This window comes from Agelaius phoeniceus, chromosome 3 (genome assembly GCF_051311805.1).
Source record: "Agelaius phoeniceus isolate bAgePho1 chromosome 3, bAgePho1.hap1, whole genome shotgun sequence".
NCBI classification, from domain to species: domain Eukaryota; kingdom Metazoa; phylum Chordata; class Aves; order Passeriformes; family Icteridae; genus Agelaius; species Agelaius phoeniceus.
The window spans coordinates 90,892,073-90,915,513 of NC_135267.1; the positions used below are offsets into that span (position 1 = coordinate 90,892,073).

General features: G+C 38.5%; 1 protein-coding gene across 1 annotated transcript in view; it reads left to right on the plus strand.

The window, feature by feature from the left end:
• Positions 1 to 23,441, plus strand: part of THADA (THADA armadillo repeat containing) — a 153,210-nt gene that overhangs the window by 71,409 nt on the left and 58,360 nt on the right. The window contains exon 30 of the mRNA XM_077175845.1: positions 21,109 to 21,224. Within this exon, the coding sequence (XP_077031960.1) occupies positions 21,109 to 21,224 (116 nt within the window). The remainder of the gene's footprint in view (positions 1 to 21,108; positions 21,225 to 23,441) is intronic.

Below are 23,441 nucleotides of genomic sequence, written 5' to 3' on the forward strand. Positions count from 1 at the left end.
ATGATTAAAACAATTTCATGGTTGCATAGTGGATTTTTCTGTACAGGACTTTCATCATCGAATCATGGCATTGTTTGGGTTGGAAGAGACTTTAAAGGTCAGGTTCCATCCCCCAGCCCTGGGCAGGGACACCTTCTTCTGCACCAGGCTGCTCAGAGACCCATCTAGCCTGGCCTTGAATTCTATGAAAGTCATGTACTATTTCTTTTTTTTAATATTTCTGGAGTTTATTGAATACATCCAGGTTTGTGCAATGGTAGAACTTTAAATTACGTGTATCAACTCTTTGGGTATGCTGATTCTTTAAATCTTAATGGAGGGCTGGAAGAAGGGATTTAAAGATGGTTTAATTGATTTAAAGGATGGTTGGAGCCTTCATTAGAGCAGCAAGAAAATCAGGACAAGAACACAATCTTGTAACAGCCATACTGGGTCATGTAAAGATTTGTCTGAGTCAGGGTGCTCCCTCCACCAAGGACTGATAGCACAAGCCTAGGAAAAGGAGTAAGGCAGATAAAGCAGCTGGAGAAACATCTGCATGTGCTATCTTAGCTTCCAGCACTTTTGAGCCAGAGATGGATGGATATGACTTTTTGGAAGATGAAAATTCAGTACATGGTTGTAGTGATGAAAAGCAGCAATTCATGATGAAAACATCAGTATATTAGGTAGTTTAATTATCTGGCAGAGTTGTATTAAGACAGGTTGTTTTTGATGAAAGTAGAATGCAGATGCCTCTTTCCTTCCTTTGAGGAGGAGGATTTTAGCTGAAATGGCTCCAAAGGAAGGTCAAGCTTTAGGTATTTCAGATTGTGATCACTCTTGTGTTTTTATGAGTTTAATACTTGAATACTTACTCAGACGACTAAATGCAGTTTAAATAACATGAAAATAAAGCAGGGAAGAATGATGCATGAAGGAGAACTCCCAAGCAGTCACTGGACCTGCCTTTTATTGGACTGAATAGGTAATAAAACCCCATGGACTCCAGTGACTAGGGTGTGAGAATATGAGGAGACAAGTCAAATACATTTTGAAGGTCGTTCTTGGATTCTGATCCTTGTTGCTGGGTCAAAGAGAGAGGTATACTATTTATGAGTTTCACCTAAAAATCCTTAATGTGAATTAGCAGCAGTATTGGCAGTGACCATATTTTTTTCCTGTTTTGTTTTGAAGACAGAGGATCTCCAGATTCTGAGGGAATGAATGCGGAAGCAGTGTATTGTTTACTTGGCTTTATTCAGTAGCCTAGAAACATTGTCTATGGTGAATTACATTTTATTTGTCTTGGCAGTAAAGTTTGAAGTGTAGCAGTTCAATGTTGGCTTATAAAAACTCAATATAGTAAACAAACTTTACATTGTCTACTGATCAAAGAAATAAACCTGCTAAAATTAAATGTTTTCCAGGGAAACTTCCTTTCAGCTGTTTCTCTTCTAACCTCAATTTCAAGATAAGCCTTACTTTTAAGATTAGTACAAACAAAAAAGAAATACCGATGTCTGGTTGGAAACATCATTTATATGGAGCTGGCAATAACAGAACACTTGTCTCATTTCTTTATGTTGTAAATTTGTATTGACTGTTATGTAGGGGTACACTGATACAAGAAGGCAGTGAGCATTTGAGAATGAGATTTGTATCTATGAATGCAACAGAAATACAGCTGAGTTCCAGGAAAGGGAGGAGGCAGTCTCTGAAAGAGAGTCATTGATGAGATCTTGCCAGAGGTTTTCTTTCAGCTGTTTTTTTAATTAAAAAAACAAACTGAGAAAAAGACACGTAATCCAACTGATTGACTGGGCAGCCCTGCTGGTTGTACATTGCTTTGAAGTTGCTTTAACTGTAATTAGTAATGCTCCCAAATATTGTCTCTGACTTCCTAGGCCATGTCACCACTTTTCAAAAAGGCATAGATGTGCACAACTTTTACAACTATATTAGGTCTCTTCAGTTTCTGCAAAATTGAGTTCCCTCCTACAGCAGCTAAGGATATGCAAAGATACTGTTGTTGTAAACCTTCAGAGGGGTCACCTCTTTCTAGTGAAAAAAAAAAAGATGTGGTTTAGTACAGGATAAGCAACATTCATCAGTCAGTGAGAACAACTACTGTTTTGATTGAGAGGTAACTATAATAATGATTACTCTGGGTTGTGCCAGGGAGAGCCTGTCAGTTGTCCCCTCTTTGCAAATGTTTTGGCCCTCCTGTTCTAGTGCACCTAGTTCCACTCCTTTATGAATAAAAGCTCCTGCAACCTTGCTAGCAGAAGTTTTGGGTGCCTGTGTGTGTGGCCATTTGAGGTACCCTACCTGGTGCTCAGTTACAGCCATCCTTACAACCTGGCATCTCTAGCTCTGTGTGTGGATAATAGTGCAGGGAGTGAAAACACTTATCTGTGAGTGTGGTTATATAAAACAACTTTGATTAGTGTTAATAAAGAGAAATCCTCTTTATAGGTACAGTTTTCACAGTGAATACGTTATTTTGTCTTTAAATGATGGACATGTGAAAAACAACTTTCAGCACAGTGTTTTACTTTTCATTACTGAAGTCTTCCTGAAGAGAGTTGAACTATTCTAGGCACTGGCTGAGTAATTTGATTTAGACCTCCCAGAACAACAATTGAACTGTTGTGAAGTCTGAATTTTTAAGTGTTCCATTCTGTGCATATTTCTTGCACCTGTTTTGCATTATGAATCTATAAGTATCCCTCATGATTAGTCAGGAAAGCAATCCTATCACTCTGTCACTGGCAGAGGATGTTTTTACAGTTGGGAAGGGAAAAGCTGAAACTTGTAAAGCTTACTGAAGATTTAATATTCTCCTAGGTGGTGCAGTGGATTAATTTAGTACTCCATGGAGTTCATTTTTCATCTCCCAAAACATATTTTCCATCCAACCCACATAAGATTTTTTCCCCTTCCTTTTGATCTAGGAACCATGTCTTTAAAATTTTCAGAGCCAAATGAAAGACAATCCTGAATACACTTTATGGATATACTTTTAAAAATACCCATCCATGATAAGTTCTGACTGCTTGAGGATGTATGAAAAATTCTTACATACAGTGAGGCCTTTTTACTATTCTGTGTTTTCAGAAGTTTAGGTTATAGTGAGAAATAGGGGAAGGTGCCGTCTGTGTTTTTTGGAAGCTCTCTCAGCCTGTTTACAAAAGAGAAGAATATTCTCCATGAAAAGAAGAGAAAGCTGGGAAAATGGGCTTTCAAGAGAATCTGGGTGGGAGAACTGAATGAAGATAGGATGAGTGTTTGTAAGTGGGTAACTACTCAGTAAGGACTGAGCAATGTTGAGGACCAGGATGCAAGACTCTTGAATAATGGAACAAAAATTGAAAGGAAGAAAGGAGGAAAAACCTGGAAATCTAAGGAAGTGAGACAAAATTAACTAAAACAGGAAGACACTTTTCCAGTGTGTGAAAATAGGTATCAAGGGTGTTAATGCATCAAATCACATCTTAACCAATTTAATGCATGTTAATTACTTTGGTTTTTTAAAATGTTTGTATGTCACAGGCATTTTTTTTCAGTAGTGTTTCTTACTACTGTTTTTTCTTGCCTTTATGTATTTAAGTATTTAAAAATACCAGCGTTTTTGAAGTAGTTATTGTTGTGCTAAAATTTTGTAGGAATATTTTTTCACATGGCTGTTTGACTTAAGGTGTGTTTTTTCTTACTGAGGCTCTAAATGGCTGAATCTGAACTTGAACATACTCTGTAAATGTGTTCCTCTGGTTTTGTTCCTCCAATGGTGTTTATGCATAGGCCAGAAAAGAACAGTAAATGGATATGCAGGGGTAGGAAGAGTTGTACAGACATTTCACAGACATAAAGGGAGTACATGGGACAGAAAGTTTATGTGGGTGTGTGATTAACAAGGAGAAGCTCTGTTATGGTTGTACCTAGTAGTGGAGAATTTATTTGGAGGAGTAGAAGTGGTGCCTTCCTTGTAAGGGTCTGTCTGCATGTTTTGCTTTTAGGTCAGGGGCAGTGTGAGGAGCAAAGCTCTGCTGAAGCACAGTTTCTTTTCCACTGTCTAGTTCCACATGATTCCAGTTCTGGGGCATTTCTGCTAAAAACCTCAACTAAAAGCCAGTGACAGTAAACTGGGAGGAGCTGTCAACTCCCTTGAGGACAGAGACGCCCTGCAGAGAGACCTCAGCAAATTAGAGAGATGGGCAACCACCAACTCTATGAAGTTTAACAGTGATGAGTGCCCAGTTCTGCACTTGGGACAGGGCAGCCCTGGTTGTGTGTATAGACTGGGAAATGAGAAGTTGGAGAACAGCTCCATGGAAAGGGACCCTGGGACCTTGACTCATGTTCCACTTGGTCAATGGCAAGTGGGATCTGAGTCAGCAGTGCCCTGGCAGCCAGGAGGGCACCAGGCACAGCATTACAGCCAGGCAAGGGAGGGGATGGTCCTGCTCTGCTCTGCACTGGGGCACCTCCAGTGCTGGGGCAGTTCTGGGTGACACAGTGTAAGAAGGGTATGAAACTGTTAGGGAGTGTCCAGAGCAGGTCCATGAGGTTGATGAAGAGCCTTGAGGGGAAGCCATATGAGAGTGGCTGAGGTCACTTGGTCTATTCAGCCTGGGGGAGAGGAGACCTCATTGCAATTACAATTTCCTTGAGAGGGGAAGAGGAGAGGAGCAGGTATTGGCCTCTTCACTTGTGTGCCCAGGAATCAAAGGAACAAGATGAGGCTGAGCTGGGAGAGGTTTCTGTTGGATATCAGGAAAACAGCAGAGAGTATGGCTGGGCACTGGAACAGACTCCCCAGAGAATGGGCACAGCAGCAGCCTGACAGAGTTCAGGGAGCATTTGGACAATGCTCTCAAGCACGTCGTGTAACTCCTGGGGATGGTCCTGTGCAAGGCCAGAAGTGGTGATAATGTGGATTGTAAGTTGGGTGATGAAAAAATATGGCTTCCCTTGGACTTGGTATACCCTGCAGAGCCTTCCTTAGGTGCTGGAAGCAGTCTAGGAGTGGTCTAACTGCAGAGCAGAGCAAGGGGAGATGCTGAGAGGGTGAGGGATGCTTCTAAATTTATCACCTGTCAAGATTCCTCCTTTTCTCTACTTCATAAAAGGTGCCAGTTGTCTTTGGATCATCAGAGTCTCCTTGATATTTGGGAGTGTGGAAACCTCCCCCACAGCTTTAAACAACCAAAGAATTAATAAGGCTTCTGAAGGAATGATAAGCAGCAGGTGCTTCTATTCTGCCCTCCCTAGCTGCTTGTGCCTCTGTTATCTCTACCCTGTTTCCTCTGGCACCCTCACTATCAACTCTCTCCCACCAGCTCTTCTTTCAGATGTTTGCTCCTTTTTATCTCTGTTTTGGACCTCATCCTCTTACAGAATAGCTGCTGTTGTGGTATTTTGTTGCTTATTGCACTGGAGTAATTACCATTAATTAATGGTGTTAGAAATGCTGGCCAAATCTATCTGTATATTGATTCTATTCAGAAGTGAAAACTTCAGATTCAGTGCATCTTCACATCTGCAATGAATATTTGGCAGGTAACCTCTGCAGATTGTAGTTGTTCATTCTGGCCTGTTTGTATTATGAAAAATAAGCAGTAGTTATTAATTTTTTTCCCTCAAATACAGAGGTACTTTCAAAGCTGCAGAAAGGTCTTTGTGACAGAGGTATATATTGGGAAAAATTTACATCTTGAAAAATCTGATCCATCCTTTTTTGGTGCAAATGCATCAACATTAAACCTTCCTTTTCACTTGGAGAAATTACTTATGAATTCAACACTAAAAGATCTGATGTAAATGGAAGATATTTAGCATTTATAGTTCATACTGAGTTTTACTTGAGTATGGTTGAATTCTCTTAGCACCTTTTCTTCCTTTCACCAGTCCAAATGCATGCATTTGTTTAGCTTTATAATATTAAATTTTTAGTCTTAAAAGAGAAAAAAAGTAAGGGAGGAAAAGCCAACTTCTCTCGGTCCCTATGAAACACTTCTATAGCAAACTCACATCTCACAAATTACAAATGCTCAGCTCACATTTGTAAAGTGCAGAAAACCTTTCATCTATTCTTCCAAGGTTCTGTCCCTCTTGTTTCATTGGTGAAACAGACAAGGCTGGCAAATAGAACAGGAAATGTAAAGAGCACAATATTCACTTTTTTTTTCCCCACAGAAAATAAAGGTGGAGCCATGCTTGAGTGGATGCTTGATTTTTGTACCTATTGAATTATTTTGTGCCATAAGAATAAGGTAGAGCCTTCATTCCATGGAATGAAGTCACTTATGAACCCAAACCAACTCAAGACAAAGAAGGAAGATTAAATCAGATTGTCAGTATGTTATGTGAAACGTGCTACATGCTTAATACTTTTTAGGTTATTATGTTAATAGAAAATTTAGTAATATCAGCATAAAAATATGTGTGTGCTCTGGTGATTCTCCTGTTTTCCCATCTAGTGAATACTACCCGCTTCTATAAAAAGGCTCTGGAAGATGTAGAGATGGACATAGTAACACTCAAAGACGTCACATATACACCCTATTGCCAGATTTTTGTTAGGCTTTGTTATATCCTGATGTAACATCTAATAAAAAACATATGCTCTGTGTGTGTATGCTGTCTTGCAGCATAAAACTGCAGCCCATGGAAAAACTGAAGTATTTCAAAAGGAAGAGACTTGGTGTAATCACCTCAGGGTATCAAGCATCTTTAGTTGTTGGAAGTGAAAAAAAGCTTATGAAAGCCAAAATGAGCTTTTTATGTTTAACTAGTTTTGAAATATGCACAATATGGCCTCTTGGTACTCAGTGATCACTGGTGAGGAAAAAAGTGCTATCTTTGAAACATCACACTGCCTTTAGCAATAAAGGGAGAATATTGTTTTCTCTAAAAAAAATAGGAAGTGTTAGTAGAAATGATAGAGACATAGTATTAAAGAAGGAAATATAACTACAAAGTAATGTAGCTCTTAACGTTGTTTAATTTTCATAATTTTTCATTTTTCTGAAAAGCCCTATTGTAGAGAAGAAAAAAAATTGTTTAATTTAGTCTTTCAGACAGATACATTGAATATATAGCGTTGTCACTTAATTCAATTTGACACAAGAGTTAAGAGTTCTAATGACATTTAAAGCTGTTTTTAGTCTTATGTAATGTGGTACTTTGTGAACAGTTGAAGAAGTTAATTTCCTGTCAAGTTGAGTTTTTGAAGTTCTGTGATCACATGGTCCAAAATAAATGATTTCATCCTAAGTATTTCTTAAGTCAAGTTGCAAATGTTCCTAAACTGATCATGTCCAGCTCTCAAATTATTGCAGCAGTAACTTCTTGGGTTTTCTCTCCTAGTGCAGTAGGCTATTAGATTTCCTCAGAAAGTGAGACATTTGTAACCACCACAGCCTTTAATACTTTCTTCACCAACTCTTTGAGTAGTTGAGTCTTACTAATGGTTTTCCATCAGCCTTTTCCTTTCAGAGGAATTAATGTTCCATTCACATGTTATCTTTTAATTCAGTTTTATATCAGTGATATTTATTGGATATGACAACAGGAAGAAGGGTTTAGAAGCTGGGAGTCACTTGTATATTTTTTGCATTCAGTCATGAACAAAGTTTGTAATGGTTTTTTATCTACGTTAAAAATCCCTGGGGTTTTACACAGACAACTTTTTGAATAGAATTACAGCACCATGATTATGCACCACAAAAATCCTCAAAGCAGGTGCAGTTCTGCAGTTACAGAAGCATGAAGCACTTGGGAGGTGTCCCTGGATGATGCCATTCCATTGCAGTGCTGTGAGCAGGAGGTCACAGAACTGAATTAGACAAACTTGATTTGGGTCTTTTTCTTTAATTAGCCTGGTTTCTTGGGAATAAAGTGGGTTATTTTGGGTGACAAGTAAGAAATTTTCACAGTTTGTACAGTAACTAAAACAAAGGTGTTAAATTTGAGGATTTTTTTTCATTTCTTTCACGGTTTCTAATGCAAAACTTTCATACTCATTATTGCTACTGTATTGTAAGCAATGCTGTCTGTAAGGCATCTTTTCACAGAGAGAACTTTATGTAGTTAAAACTGTAATGTCACCAAAAAGTATTTTATTTTTACCTTTCACCTTGTTCACCAAAGAGCTTTTACTTTGTTGTTATCTGTTACTAGAAGAGAACTCATCCACCTTAACATCAAGTAAATAAATTTATAAATTATTTATAAAGCTCCCCTTTTGCAGCTGGCTGATAATATTTAATGTATTGTAAAGCCAGCAAGACTGGTCAAGTGCACAGAAAATGCATAATGGTGTTTGGAGAGGGGAAGAAGAAGCTTGGTTTAAAATAAATTTATTTTGATTTTCCGAGTGCAGTTAAACCATGGGATTCTGTGGACTTTTAGTAGACTCTTTACTACCTCTGTGGATTCCCTAACTTCTGACATGTTCTTGCTAGTTTATTTTGTTGTTTTTTTTTGCCAAATTGAAATATTTTTAGTGTTTGAGTTTATTTGAAGCAGTCGTACTGTTATATGTGCTTTATTGTAGTTTTAGATCTGTAGTAAATTTTGCTGCTTAAAAACAACAAAAAAATGCAGGTTTATGGAATGATTCTTCAACATAAACCATCAATCCCCAGCATAATCTGTTGATAACCAGTGGATACTTAGTGATTAGGATTGAGGACAGGGTATGGAACAGGCACCTCTCTAAAAATGGTGATAGGGGAGATGCACACAAGATCTGTGCGCTGAGGAGCCATTCAATGTGTGGTGCCTCTTATCTGCTTTGTACCAGAGATTATGAACGAGTGATGGAGCTATGAGTGAGGCTAGCAGGGCCTTCCACTCATTTCTGTTCTGCCAAATTCACACTCTGGAGTGACTTGAAACCACAAGCTCTCCCTGGATTCTGGTTTAGTTTATATAAAGGTAGTAAAATAAAGTGTTTAATCTGTTAACTAAAGACACTGTTGATTTTAGTGGGTGATTTTGCAATTGTAGCCACTGGTAAACTACAGAAGCAACAGAACATGGCCTGTGGAGTGGTGGGTGGAGGTGACCACAAGCACGACCAGATTGGTACTGATTGCAAAGGGATAACACAGCAAAGAACCCATTGAGATACACTTAGCACTTGTGTTTGGTGTTTATTTGAATGAAAAGGGCATGAAGTATCCTAATAGTCCCTTCCATCTCTAATGCTGGGTGGTTTTCAGCTGCCTTGAGCCAATCTGGCTTTTAGTGAAATGGGTGCCTGCTTGTTCTCATTGCTGGTTTTGAGGCCCTAATGCCAGAGGATTTGTGTAGGCTCATGCTCTGCAAGCAGCTTGTGCACAGCACTCCACACGCAGCTGATCATCACTGTCCTCTGGCTGCTGGCTGTTGCAGCGGCCACAGATCAGCTGGTGGTCCTCTTGGAGCCATTTCAGCAAAACCAAATAAGATTTCAATGTTTGGATGTTATTTAAATAAATTTCAATATTCTAATTTCAATATCAGGCCTCTGCTAACCTAATTGATGTGACTGAAGGGAATGGGGAGTTTGCTTTCATTAGAAACGTGGGTAGGATGTTTGAAATTGTCAAACTTCAGCTGGATGTGGTGTCAAAAAAAGTGGTGGGCATGGTAACATCTGACACTGGCACCAGTGTGTTCAGAAGGCAGCAACCTCTGTGCAGTTCAATATCCAAAGCTGAGCAGAGGGTTAAGTGGCTTTAAAAAACTGTTCTTAGATACAGTGAGACAGCTGTACTCCTCTGGGATAATAAAATCAAAGGCAAGCATCTGCAAATGTTGGAGAGGGTGGTCTTGAGTAAGGGAAAGTGTTGGAATAACTTATTTTTCAAAAAAGTCTTTTCAGACATAAAAACTGTTGCTGTTGACATTCCCTTATATCAAAAACACATCAATTGCATGCAAGTGGAAGAGAGAAGGGGGAAAAATAACAATAAAGAGCAGATCTTCCTGACCAGCTTCTAATTCATCTGTAGAGAAGACCCCCAGGAAATTTTGTCATTTTATTCTGGATATTGTCTGTTACTGGTGAATTCACAAAGGCAGTGTTCATCTGCTGTGGTGCTGCTGATTGTAAAACAAAGAGCATGGTCTTACTAGAGCTTGGAAAATGTTTGCTAGCTTTGAGTTTGGCACTTGCTGCAATAGCGTGGGTTGCTTGTTTGTCTGGGGAAAAAATCCACAAGGCGATGAAGCACTGTCACTAATTAAAATCAGAAGGAATACTTGAGCCATTTGGGGGAGATGTAATCAGCTCACTAGTGAGATTAGACTTGGGGAACAAAAGGCAAATACATTGCAGGTAGAATTCCAAATGTTCAAAGCAGAGATGAAAAATTCATTAATGTTGCTCTCTGATTATGCAGTTAGCCCTTTCCTTGCCCTTAAGTTTACCTTGGCTGGGGCACTTGCAGTTAAATGGCACTGTGGAAATTACTGGAAAACATTAACATTAACTTGTTATTGTAAGCTGACATCATGCTGAGCCTGATGGGAAGTGAAAATTTATAAATAGCTTGTCCATATGTGTAAGGCAAAAATCTGCTGATCTTCAGCAGTAGGATGATTCATGTATTTGCTGTAGTTTAAACTTCATTGCGAGTTTTCTGTGTTTCTTTGAACTTTGTAGTTTCAAAAACTTTAGGAAGATCAGTGATCCAAAACTGACAGAACTCTGAGGAAATACTGTTGATTATTTTCAGTGCAGTTTTGATTGTACAATCTATATTGTACTGACACTTAGGTATTCTTCCCTCTGTGTTTTCTGAAGAGCCAAGTGCTTCCAAAAAAGTATACTTAAAACATAGTTTTGGCATTTTTTTCTCCTCCCATAAATTCTCATGCACATGCCTACTATCTATGAATTGGAACTTATGGGATCTGAATTGTCTGTCTCTGAGATGCATCCTTTTTGTTTTTCAAATAAATCACTTAATCTGTTTCCTTGCCTGCAAGACTTTATAATCTTTTATAATAGGGGAGAGGGGGGTCATATTGAGAAACAATATGTGGTTACATAAGTAAAAGCTTTATTTCTACACCATTTATAGAAAATAAGTAGAGATGTTGTGTATTTCAGGGAGCCAGTCCTCTTTCCTTTCAGATGGTCTTCCTTGTTGGAAGGTGCCTGGATCCACACACACCTGGGCTGAACAGTGCTGCCTTGTAGTCCAGTGAGACTGAAAATACAGGAGGGCTGTTGGGTTGAGGATTGTCTTTTTTCCCACATGTTGCAGCTAAGTAGGATTCTCTCACACAAATTAATTTTTAGATGTTACTGTAATAAAAGGAGTAAAAAGGAAACCAGTTTGCATTAAATGCACCTTCCTTTTTCCAGTTGTCTTATGTACTACCCTTGTAAAGCTGAACTACTTATTAATGTTTATGCTTGGAATTCAATTTAACTTATCTGCAAGTTAAGCCCACCCATCAGCTATGCTGTCTAGACATAAAGTTACTTTTATTGCATGTTTCAGTTGTTCTTTCCCTTTTATTGGGATAGTTTTGACAGAGGAAAATTCTTGTTTTACTTGCATTCAGCTGTGTTGCTGTGTGTTGGAGGATTTTGCCGTTTGAGTTGGGGGTCTGGGCACCAGCGTGGATGGGGTTTGATGCATCTGCAGAGCTGTAGCCTCCCATGTTCCCCCTGTTACCTGCATCTAACTGGGTGAGAATTTTCTGTAAGGGAGGAACATTTGCCCTATTGTTTGCACTCAGGTGCAGCAATCCCTGCGTGGAAGAGCAATCAATCTTACCTAAGTTCAGCAGGCTTTGAAATGTTGGCTTAGAGTTCAAACAAAAGAGTGCAGTTGCTAATACTGAGTTCCTCAGATGCAAATGGAGCCATTAATGGTGACAAAATTCTTGTAAATAAGCAGCAGTGGAAGTTGATCCTCATGCACAGAGACATGTACAGTCACAGATTATGACTGACAATGTACAAATGGGGAAAAGCTTTCAGAAGTTGTAATACAACCTTGAAAGACATCACCTTTTTTCTTTTTTAATAATTTTATTACCATGGTTATAGCAAGCTGCACTGGGACTTTTCATGTGTCAAATTATTCCTCAGACTTTAAAAATACTGAATATTTTTCTCATGTTTGAGAGAGACCTGTGTATATATTTTCTCCTCTGTAAGTTTAAAATTATTAGTTGATAGAAGTAGATAATTTTCTGTAGCTGCAAGCTTTGCTTCATTTTATTTTATAATGTGAACTCGGGAACTAAAAGCATCAGATTGATTTAGCTTATTTCTAATTATTTTCTCAGCTTGTGTGTTAATACAGACATTCCTGAGGCAGAAGATCACCTCTGCTGAAACCAGCAGAGCTGCAGGGTCAAGTGGCAGTGTACTTCTGAGCACTCTTGATAAACATGTTCATGCTGTGTCCCTTACCATGTCAGCTTCCTTGTGTCAGTGGGGTAGCTGACAATATTCCTCCCAATTGTAAATATCCCTCAGTAAACAGGAATGTGGGCCTTGGTCTTTATTTGCATTTGTTTCCTTTGTGTGGGTATGTACAGGGGAGTTGTTATGAAGACATAGCCTGGGAAAAAAGAATTTCAAATTGTTTCACTGCCATCCCTCAAAAAAAAGGAAGAGGGAAAAGAAAGCTGGGGTGTGTATGTGTGTGGCTTTATATCCTTTGAGGTAGCTGGATTAAGAAATGATGGCTGGGGTTTTAGGATGACAGAGTATAGATTTGGAAGAAGAGACTTCATTGTATCCTTGCTGCTGTTTGTTCTGATTAGAAATGCAGGCTGAGGACAGTTCTAAACTGCTCCCACCAGCCTGGTTTGTTCATTTCTCTAGACTTACAGGTTTTAGTTACATGTTGTGGGAAGATAATAGGGAGGTTTGCAGAAAGTGGAAATGCCACCAGCTCCACAGTAGCCTCTTTTATCCCTGGTCAGGCTGGCTGCTTAGGAGGATGTGTGTGAGACCCACTCAGGTTTGCCTTTTCTTTCTTTGACTCATCAAGCTGATTTGCTTTTTCTTAGCCCTGCCTGCTTATTGGGGTTTTCTCTTTGCTCATCAGCCAGTCCTTCTGGTTGGGTTTCTCTGCCCAGCACATGTACCTTTGGTTGAATGACAGCTTAAAAAGTAGCTTAAATCCTAATGGTAAAAAAGTCCTAATAATGATGAAGTGGGACCTCATATCAGGTTTCTGTGTGAACAGGCAAACCATGTACTTCCAAGAGAAGATTCAGCTGGGTCTTCCAAGTGAAATGAATCTGCTGTTTCCTGGCAGCAAACTTCTCACTGTTTTGTTTTCTCCCAGTGAAAATTTTGAGTCACATACACAAATTTTAAGCTGCAATTCACTTTTATCAGACTGAAATAGGAAGGAAAACCTGGAGAAAAACCTAATAAAAATTGTAGCGCAAGAATTTTGATCTGTGAAATTTCACATTTTGTTTGGCTTGTTTTAGGCAAAAATGCATTTATCTTAAATGTGAAAAACACGTTTTTAATGAGGTATGTTTTATGTCTGATATATGTCAGTCACTGAGAAGAAAGCAACTTTGCTATTTTTCAGCATCTTCTAACTTTCATTATTTATGCCACATTCATAATTTTCAGCTTATTAAATAGCTGTGTTATTCTTGCTGAGTTATACAGAGTTAACTGGTATTGTATTCATTATTTAGATGTTTTCAAGCCTTTTTTTACTTCTTAATTAAATCAAAACATGCTTCCCTTCATTTTAATCAAAAGAACTTTTAATTAATGCATAAACCCAGCTTCATGAATTTTGGTGGATATATTTGGAAGAAGGATTCAAGTTCCATAATTTCTCATGAATAATAAAGCAAAATGGGGTAATTAGATAATGAAATGTTCTAACAAAACAAAGCTAAAAAAATTGCTAAATCAATTCTGGAAAAATTGAATTGTGAGCCAGCTGTTGCTTTAAAGAAAGAAAAAGATTTTATACAGTTTTCATAAAATTATTTGCAGAAGGAAATTGTTGAACCTCAGACTACATTTATTAGTCTATACAAAAACAACTTTAAGGAAGCAATATCCACATGCAATCGCATAATGTATCTCTGGCAGAAATAATAATCTGATCTGTTAGTTGTGAAACTACTATTATGTAATGAAAGACTTCTAAGAAAGGAAATGGTAGGAGCAAAGGGGGTGATGCTATAATAATTTGGTATATCTAAATGATCTAGGACTGTGAGATGAATGATGGCTCTTCTAACACATTTGTTTGTGGGTGACAAGAGAATTGATAAACATTTGAAATTCCTCTTCAGTATATTGCCATTTAAATGGGGAAATAAATTCAGAATATTTACTCTCTCTCACAAGCTCCAGATAAAAACTTCTCTCATAATTAAATACTTCAGGTGAAGAAAATCCTTAATGACTAATAGAGTTGATCTATCCACAGAGTTGTTAAACCTCAGTGTGGCAGAGTCTGGGTCATGAGGACACAGAGCACAGGGTGCCTCCAGCAGTGCCTCTGGATTCATTTTGAACTCTGCCATGTGCGTGGCTGCTTTTGCCTGGGACATCAGCATGGACTGCAGGCACTGTGTTCATACCACACTCTGGTGATAAAACATTATATTTCTTTTCCACAAATACCAATTTCTAACAGAGCAGGGTGGTAAGCAGACAGTTATAAACTCTCCCATCTATTTTTGTATGGATATCTTATTGGAAAACAGATGGGGGGTAGATGAGGTTTTTTTAGTCCCATTGTAATTATCACACTGGCCCTTTTAATCTTTAAGAAAAAAAAGGGGATTTTTAAGACTTGTTTTTCCCTAGAGCTAATTATTGTAACTTCAAACTTTTTATCATACTTATAAAAATGCCTTCACCTGTCACAGCAGCTTGCCAGTTTTTATCTACATGGCTGTAGTAAAAAAACATTGGACCTAAGTTTCAGAATACAGAGATAACTTGGCAGATGTATTTAGCATAGAAGAAGAATAAAATTTTATCTGCCTTTAAATGAGAGAAGAAAAGAAAAATTATGTTTGAGGGTTTTTTTACCAGCACATTAATACTCAGGGGAAAGCTTTTGATGGGGCTGTTCAGAAAACCCACATTTAGCTCAGTAAATCTTACTGCTGCCATTTTGCAAACACCTTTTTTTTTTTTTTTTTTTTTTTTTCTGCCCTCCCATGTTACTTCAACCTTCATAACTTGGTGAGTGGCATATTTTTGAAAGCTGAGTATTTACACAGTGTTTTCTTTCAGCTGCTGAAACATCTGTATTCTTTGTATTTTTTTTAGGGAGGTAAAGGATATGTGTTGAGAATGTTAAGTTTCGGGTGATGTCAGTTTGGTTTTTTGGTTTGTATTTTTTCCCCCCCCAGTAAGCACTGCAATGAACACTGGGAGCATTGTTTCAGTTTTGCACTTAGGAATGTGAATATTTGTACTGTGTACTTAACATAGCTGAGGGCATGCATGAAAAAGTTTTTGTTGTTTCAGGTCATCTTAAGGGGGGAGGAAAGCTCAATGTTGCTACTTCACTGAGAAGTATGCAACTGGATAACCTGTTTTTGGAAAATTTCATTATTTGAAAAAGGCATTTGGTGTAGCAACATGCTGAAGACTGTGCTTTCTTTCAAATACAAACATGTGCTCATGTACACCAGGTATCCAGCTAATCATTGTTTTATGTTGGAAATTAAAAGTTTATTATAAATTTCAGAAACCATAGTTCCTCCTATAAAATTATTACTAATGCTCTGAAATGTTAATTTTAATTTGTTAGAAAGTGTGTCGTGCTAGATTAACTTTGTGGCTATTGAAAGGTTGTGCTGTATTTGCAATGTCTCTGTATGTATGCAGGAGAATTCTTGCCACCAAAATAAATTTTCACTAGGTAAATTTTGTGTTTGATACAAGTTTTCCTCCATCACTCCATTGGTTCATTATTTTAATTGTGTGTTTCCCAGCAATTCAAGCTGATATGAAAGCTGCTCAAGACAATGATTTGCTGCATATCAAATCAAAGTTAGTGTGGGGGGAAAAAATGTCTCTTGCTGATTTACATTTTTGACTTAGCTGATGTCTAGCCATTTAAGTATTTGTTTTTATTTTTAAAAAAGCAATGTGCATTTTTTTTCACTTAATCATCCAAAATGAACACTTAGAAAATAGCAGATGTTATGTCTTAAGGCCTGCTTGGGTACAAAGAAAACACTCAACTTTCTCATGTCAGGACAGAGTGTTGCATCTGAAAGCTGTTGGGTGGGGGATGGATGTGAACAGGACAGAAGGATACGTGTGCTGATTGACCAGAGGGGAACCAAGCTGGCTGTTCCTTTGCTTCTCTTCCTTCCCCCACCCTTCTCTGCTTTTTCTCCTTTTCTTGAGCCTTCTACAGCTGAAAAACCAGGGTGAAACATTGACAACTCCAAGGAAAGTTCTGGAAGTTGGGAATGGCTGAAGAGAAGAACATGGCTTCCTTGGCATGCTGAGTCCTTGGGTTTTGCTCATTAGGATGTAGTGTCACACCTGGGCTTGCTTCGTGGAGTTTGTTTGGGATTTTTCTGTCTATTTTGCACTAAGTCATTCTCCCATGCAGGTGGTTTTACCTGCAGCAGCTTAGGGCATGCTGACTCAGAGTCAGAACCTTGTGGACTGAGTGGTCTCAGATGTCCCATCATGTATCCAAGTATCTGGACTTGCCATGCTTACACTGTTTTAACAACTCTTGTCCAGGTTGATGGACAGTCTCAGTCTCGGGATCTTTTGCTGGTTGCCATGACCCCGAGATTGTTCAAAGTCTCTTTTCCCAGCCCAAGCGCTTGAAGAATGAGTTGGGGCTCTTCATTTCTCAGTCTCAAGGTTGTTTATTGCATCTTATCTATAAAAAATTTTCTGCTGCCCTGCCGAGGTCCGTCCAGCAGGACAGTTCCAGGCACTCTGCCTGCCCTGCGGCAGTGTTATGTCTTTATACTAAAAACTACATATACAATGTTTACAATTACTTTCCAATACCTATCACCTATGTTAGACAGTGAGCTTCTACTCTAAACCAATCTAAAAGTGCCAACATCACAGCAGAAAATGGAGGCCAAGAAGAAGAAGGAGAAAGGCTGGACACGCCCAGATCCCTCCATCTTGCCTCTTGAAACCCCCATTCTAGAAACCCCAAAATCTACTTTTCCACCCCATGATAACTTCACTATTATTCTACCTAAACTGTTGTGGCTTGCTGATCTTCATATGAGGTTGGTAATTTGCTCCACAGGTCATAATCAAACCCACAGGTGTTTTAGGCTCCGTGCCAGGGCTTCTGAGCCCCCTGGCAGGGGTCTTGGCCATTCCGGGCAGCCAGAGGGATGTCCTGGGTTCCCACATCTCTGCTGTCCTGTTGGTGTAATATCCTGGCTCCTGAACAGCCTGCACAGGGGAGGAAGAAGTTTCTGGGCATCCATGAACTCACCATCTTTAATGCAGGATTCTGCAGAACTACAAACAATCTTTGTCTCAGTGAAGTGTTGTATCCATTAAAGAGAACCACTGGCAGCCAGCATAAACCTTCCTCCACAGATAGCACAAATCTTTGGTAAAACTACCTTTAAAAAAGAAAAAAAAATCTTTAATATATTGCCTTTGTGTAATAAAAAAAACAATGCCACATACACGAGGAGCACCATGACCTCACTGCATTTATGTGTGAGGAATTCAGCAGAGGGTTTTAAATCTTGTAGTATTTTGGACTTGAGGAGAGCCATGCACTGGAAAGCCTGTCTATTTTATTAGCTATATCAAACAGTCTCATAAAACTTGCTACCTCCTCATGCAAACTGGCAAACTCCTCATTGCCTGGCTTGTAGTCTTAGATCATGGAAGCCAAAGAATGACACATCACATGAGATGGAAGTGGAGAGCTACTGAGGTTAACTTTTACACATTGCTTGTTTGGTTGCCTCTGGTTTTCACTTACATAAAGTAAGGCTTTGTATAAAACATGCTGATGTTAATTACAATTTCCACTTTAGCTTAGACATTCTAAAATCTCATGCTGAGAGAAGAATTTCTTTGTGGGAAAAGCTTTTTAGGTGTCTAAAATATGGTGAGGGTGCCTGAATAAAAGATAGAGGACTTGTGGTGAAATAACAAGAAAAACAGGATTTTTTGTATGTTAGGAAAAGTCAAAAGAGGCTAAATTGTAGTTGAACGTTTTCTTTAATGGATGCAAGCACTTTTCAAGAGTGCATCAAACTCTGACATGAGTTGCACCTTCTTATTCTACTATTCAAATAGGGCTCATATCCCGTGATTTTTACCATCTGAATAGTATTGAAAGGATCAGTTCATACAAAGAATTAACTCCAGAGGAGTTGCATTTTCAGTACTGAATTTCCTACCTGGACAAATTTAAATCCACCAATTTTACCTCCTTAGTACACACAATCTTTCTCTTTCAAAACCTTTAATTCGAACTGTCAAACTACTTCTGCATTACATGGAAGGCACTTTGAGAGTTGTTTTCAGAGCTGAAGAGATTAAATTAATTTAAGCTGCTAGGAAAAAATATGATAGCCCCTTCATAATTGTGTAACAGATTTTATATTATTGCTTAGGGGTAAATCCATTGTTGTTCCTGGAAATGAATACAAGAAGAATAAAATTGGAAAGGTTAAGGCACCAAATGGTTTTCAATTAGCAGAGGATATAAAAAGCTTCTGCATAAATATTATTTTCCATTTTCGTTCTTCTTCTTCTATCATGTCTATGACTTAACAGGCATTAAGGGCAAGCCACAAAAAATATAGAGAAGCTATTAGTAGTGATAGCTTAGTGCCTTGGTGCCTTGATGGAGAAGGTTAATTTGAGTAGGTATTTACGTAAACCATTTTAATAAGCAAACACTTGCACAGGAAAGAGCAGACTAAAGGAGAGGGCAAAGACATCTCTGGTGACATCTCTGGTGACACTTCAAAATGTTTGCAAGCTTTGCACTTCTGCAAAGTGTTTTGTAGAAAAAGATAAAGATTCAAAGATTCAAAAGGTCTTGGAATTAAAAGATAAAGATTCAAAAGGATCTTGGAAAGGCCATTGTAGAAAGATGGTGTCAACAAAATGATGTTCAGTTCAGAGGACTCCAGAAGATTTTTAAAAAACGGTAGACAAGCTACTTCTCCAGGATGTGTCTTGCCTACAGAGCACCTGCTGACAAAGGGAGACAGGAGTTTATTTCATTGTTCCTGTCAAAGGGCCCCAGTGGGATCTCTGTGTTTAATAAGTGCCTCACTAGGAAAAAATCTGGACTGACTGAATAGTGTCCAGAGAAAAGTTGTTTGCTGAGAGGGCAGGAGTGGGAGCAGACAGGAACACCTTACCTCAAGAGCTTGGATTTTGAGGGTGAAAGACTAGAGGAGTTGCATACAAGTGTTCTGGAATCTGCTTTCTTGGTTGTTTTTAGGATTGGGACAGTCAGGCATTTGTTTCATTGAAGAATGTTTAAACCCTGCCTCTGTTTGTATGGATTAGATAGTCTCTTGACATCTCTTCTGTTTCTGTGCTTATTTGAAACGACTGCAGCTGTTTTTCCACTTGAACGATTTCACAAAAAATAACCCAGATGAAATTGTGTCAAGTTAATGCTATGTGGCAGTGCTTGTGTTTCCAAAACAAGCAAACAAACAAAAAAATAGAAACCCCAGAGCAAGTGACAGCTGGAATGTGGGAAATCATGATCTGAGATCTAAAAGTCTGCATACAAAGGTTTTTCTTTTCCCAGAGTGAAGGCCCCAGCTTGATCCATTAGTCACTAAATTGTCATTTTGCAAGTATGAAGTGCTAATACTCTTATATATCAAGAGTGTTTCCATATCAAATGCTCACAATATGTATTTTCAGAAATGGTCTGATAATATCTCTTAAGCTTCCTAAATTCTGCACATGGTTCAGTAAATAATGGGGGATGTACTTTTTCAATTTGCATAGAAGCCCTTTCTGTAAATGTAACTTAGCTGTGTAAGTGAACAGAATTTCCAGTTTTGAGGCTGTAAGGCAAAATTCCTTATGCTGAGTAAGATCTTTTCCATTAGGCTTCACTAGTGCAACACACCTTTCCATGTGTTCCCCTTTAGAAATTACCTCACCCAGGTGTTTCCTGTTCACTTGTGTGTGAATGGGAAGTTAAAACCAGGTGGGATAATAGGGGTGGTGTCACTCGTGTCAGGTGTGTGTCATGCACCCTCTGCCACATGCAGGATGGCACTACAGGGGCTGGGCTTGGAGAGCCCCTCTCCACTCTGCAGTTGGTATCAGCTTTCTTCTACTACCCAATGTTTTAATCTCATGCTTAGATGACTATACTTTTTTTTAAACAATTTTTTTTCTTAACATGTTTATCTATTCTATGCTACTTGGAAAAACCCGTTTTTAAATAGCAAGGGGGGTCTCTGAGAACATACATTTTTTTGTTTTAACTATCTGACCAGAAATCTACAGTCTTGCTTTCTATTCTGGTACCTTGAATTCTTCCCTTCATCAAGGGACATGTCTATTAGGCTTTTAAATGAAACTCTGGGGGAGAAAGAGCAGAACCCCAGTGCAGCAGCTCAGTCCTCAGAAAGGGTAAGTGTGAGTATCTCCCTGCTTCATGGGGCCTGGAATGAAGTTCTCAGGAGCAGGAATAAAGATGCTTTTCTGTCAGCACTTCAGAGTGGTTATAGATGGTAATTCCCTTCCCTGTCTCCTTGGTACAGTGCAAGCAGCCTTGCTCCATCCAGTGTGCCAGGCTGCCAGTCTGCTCCCCAGGCAGTTGTGCTGGTACTGGGGAGCAAATGGCACAGCAAGAAAGCTGAAAGTTGAGGGATGTTTAAGTTGGAAAGGGCCAGAGAAGTGCTATTCATCCAGCTGCCTTCTTTTGACTTCATGGAGGTTAACATCTTCCAGCACTTCCTGTTGTTTTGTGTGAAAAATGGGTTTTAAAGATGGGGCAACTTAAGGATTTAAGGATTCTATCTGCTGTGAGGCCAAGTGAATACATGTTTTTCCTTGAGTAATGGTTGTTCATTTTGCAGACAACTGTTTCATCTTATAGTTATTTAATGGAAAAGCGGTGGCTAGAAACTCTTAATTTGATTTTTTTTTTAATTTAGATTTTTCACTTGCTGCAGTCGTACCTTGAATCAAACCAGTTTGTTAGTTCGGACTTCCAGCAGGGACTGCGTGACATCATTACCTGTGTGGGAACCAAGCTGTGGCTGGCTAAAAGGTAAGATTAAACACAAAATATCTGATTTATAAACAGTTTATTAATGTATGGAAGACTTGCTTGATTTTTTGAGCTATTATTTTAGCAAGGTGGACAGATCATGTTAAAATATGTAAAATTTAGATGCCTTATTGACTTGCTGATTTTTAATCAAGGTGTTTTTTTTTTCCAAAAGTAAGATTTTTTTTTTCCAAACATTGTAGTCTAGTCATTAAAGAAAAAAATAACTGTGAATGAACATTCCTACAGAACTAGACATTTTGAGGATAACTGGTGCTTCTTGGCTAAGAAAAATTTGCCACATATATGAGGTTTTTATGTTAATGTTTTTCTGACTTTGACCTTTACAGAAAATTAGTGGGGAAATGTCACAGCAGTTGTTTAAACTAAAAGTGTTTGGCTGCCCACAAACAATCCAAGATAGATTGGGAAACATTTTTCCTCAGTTCATCTTCAGGTGACCTTTGTATAACTAACTAACAAGCTCTCCTGCTCTCTCTCCTGCTCTCTCTTCTTTCCCTTTTGCTCTTTCTCTTCTCCTCTCTTCCTCTTTTTGTTCTCTCTCTCTTCCTCTTTCTGTCTTTCTTTCCCTCTTTCCTTCTCTACTTTATCTCAGAAATTGCTTTTGAGAATTTTTACCTATGAGAATTCCTAGCCAAAACTCTAAAGGAATCAGTTGGGAACAAGAGCACCGGTCCTTGCACAGATAGATAATTGGGAATATCCCACATTTTGCACTGTGACATGAGGCCACCAGTGCAGCTAGTGTGGATCTCTGATAAAACCTGAGTCATTTTCTAAATATCAAAACCAAAATCCTTAGAGGTTTGGAGAAGAGGGGTGTCTAGTGGGTGGGGGAAATCTATTAGTGTTAACTGATAATGGGTAATGAAGATAGAGTTGATCTTTGGGAATTACAGAAGTGTCTCCTCAAAGAATGATAGTAATGATATGGCAGATGAAACTTGGTGGAAATAATTAGAAAATGGTGCTCATAAACAAAGTCTGGACTTGACCTGGGGAAAGAATGGTTGACTGAGCAGATTTTTTGTTTGAAAAAAGTTCCTCTTGTTCTTGGGAATGTCCAGTAGGGGAGGGGGCAAATATCATAAAAAGTCTGAAGGAAAACACAGAAAACCCCCCCATCTGTGTTTGTGTATTAATCTGTGTTGTATATTTAAATATAGTGTAAATCCCAAAGAAGATACAGTAGGAATCAGAAGCTGTATAAAGACTGACAAGCATAGAACAGTTTCTACTTGGGGACTGATTAAATAGGCTGAGATTTTTTTTTTTAATAACGGAAAAAGGACAACTGAGGGATGTGAAATATGAGTCACATAGAAAGGGACAGGAAATTAGCATTCTGTCCAAGGTGGCAGATGTAAAAGAAACCAACTAATGAAGTTTTTAATGTAATTTTAATTTGGCTATGGAACCCTATGATACAAGATAGTCTTGGTTTTAAGGCTGTCTAAATTTTTAAACAACAATTTAATGGAGTCATGGAGGGAAAGTCCAGTGAGGTTACTGAGTATGTAGGCATCACAATTGGCTCAAGAAATTCTTCAGCAACCTTGAGGGTTGAGACAGAGGTTTTGGCAAATGTCGCTATTGTTATGCCTGCATTTATTTCCTGTGCATCTGCTCTCTGCCCCAGCTGGAGACACCATGGTGGATTTGGTGGACCTTTTCACTTGAATCAGCATAAGCATTTTGAAGGGTTTAAATGAGAATGTTAATTTGCATAACTAATTTAATAGTTATTAACTGATACTGTTATAAAGAGTAAAAACCCAAACACTAGAGACCAAATTCAGTAGAAAGAAACTCATGCTAAGTAATTCAAACCTCTTCTTCTTGCATCAAATATGTAAAGGCCAGGCTCCATTCATTACAGATTTTAAATAAATTCTATTTCCAAACTATTTTTTTCAGAGCCACTCTTTTTAATACATCAATTTTATTGATGACTGGTTGGGGTTTTAATGAGTTTTTAAAAATTATTTTATTATCATCTCTGAAAATGAAAGCTTTTCAGGCCCTCTCTAAGAAAATCTTGTGCACAGTAAAGGTGTTTTCCTGAAGAGAAGTGTTTTCTCTTTCACTTGCCTGTAAAAAGCTGTATGTGCTGATATCCCTGTCAGCAGCACATTTTAATTTTGTCAGTCTGTTGTAGCCTCCTTGTCATAGTTCTCAACAATGCAGTTAATGCTA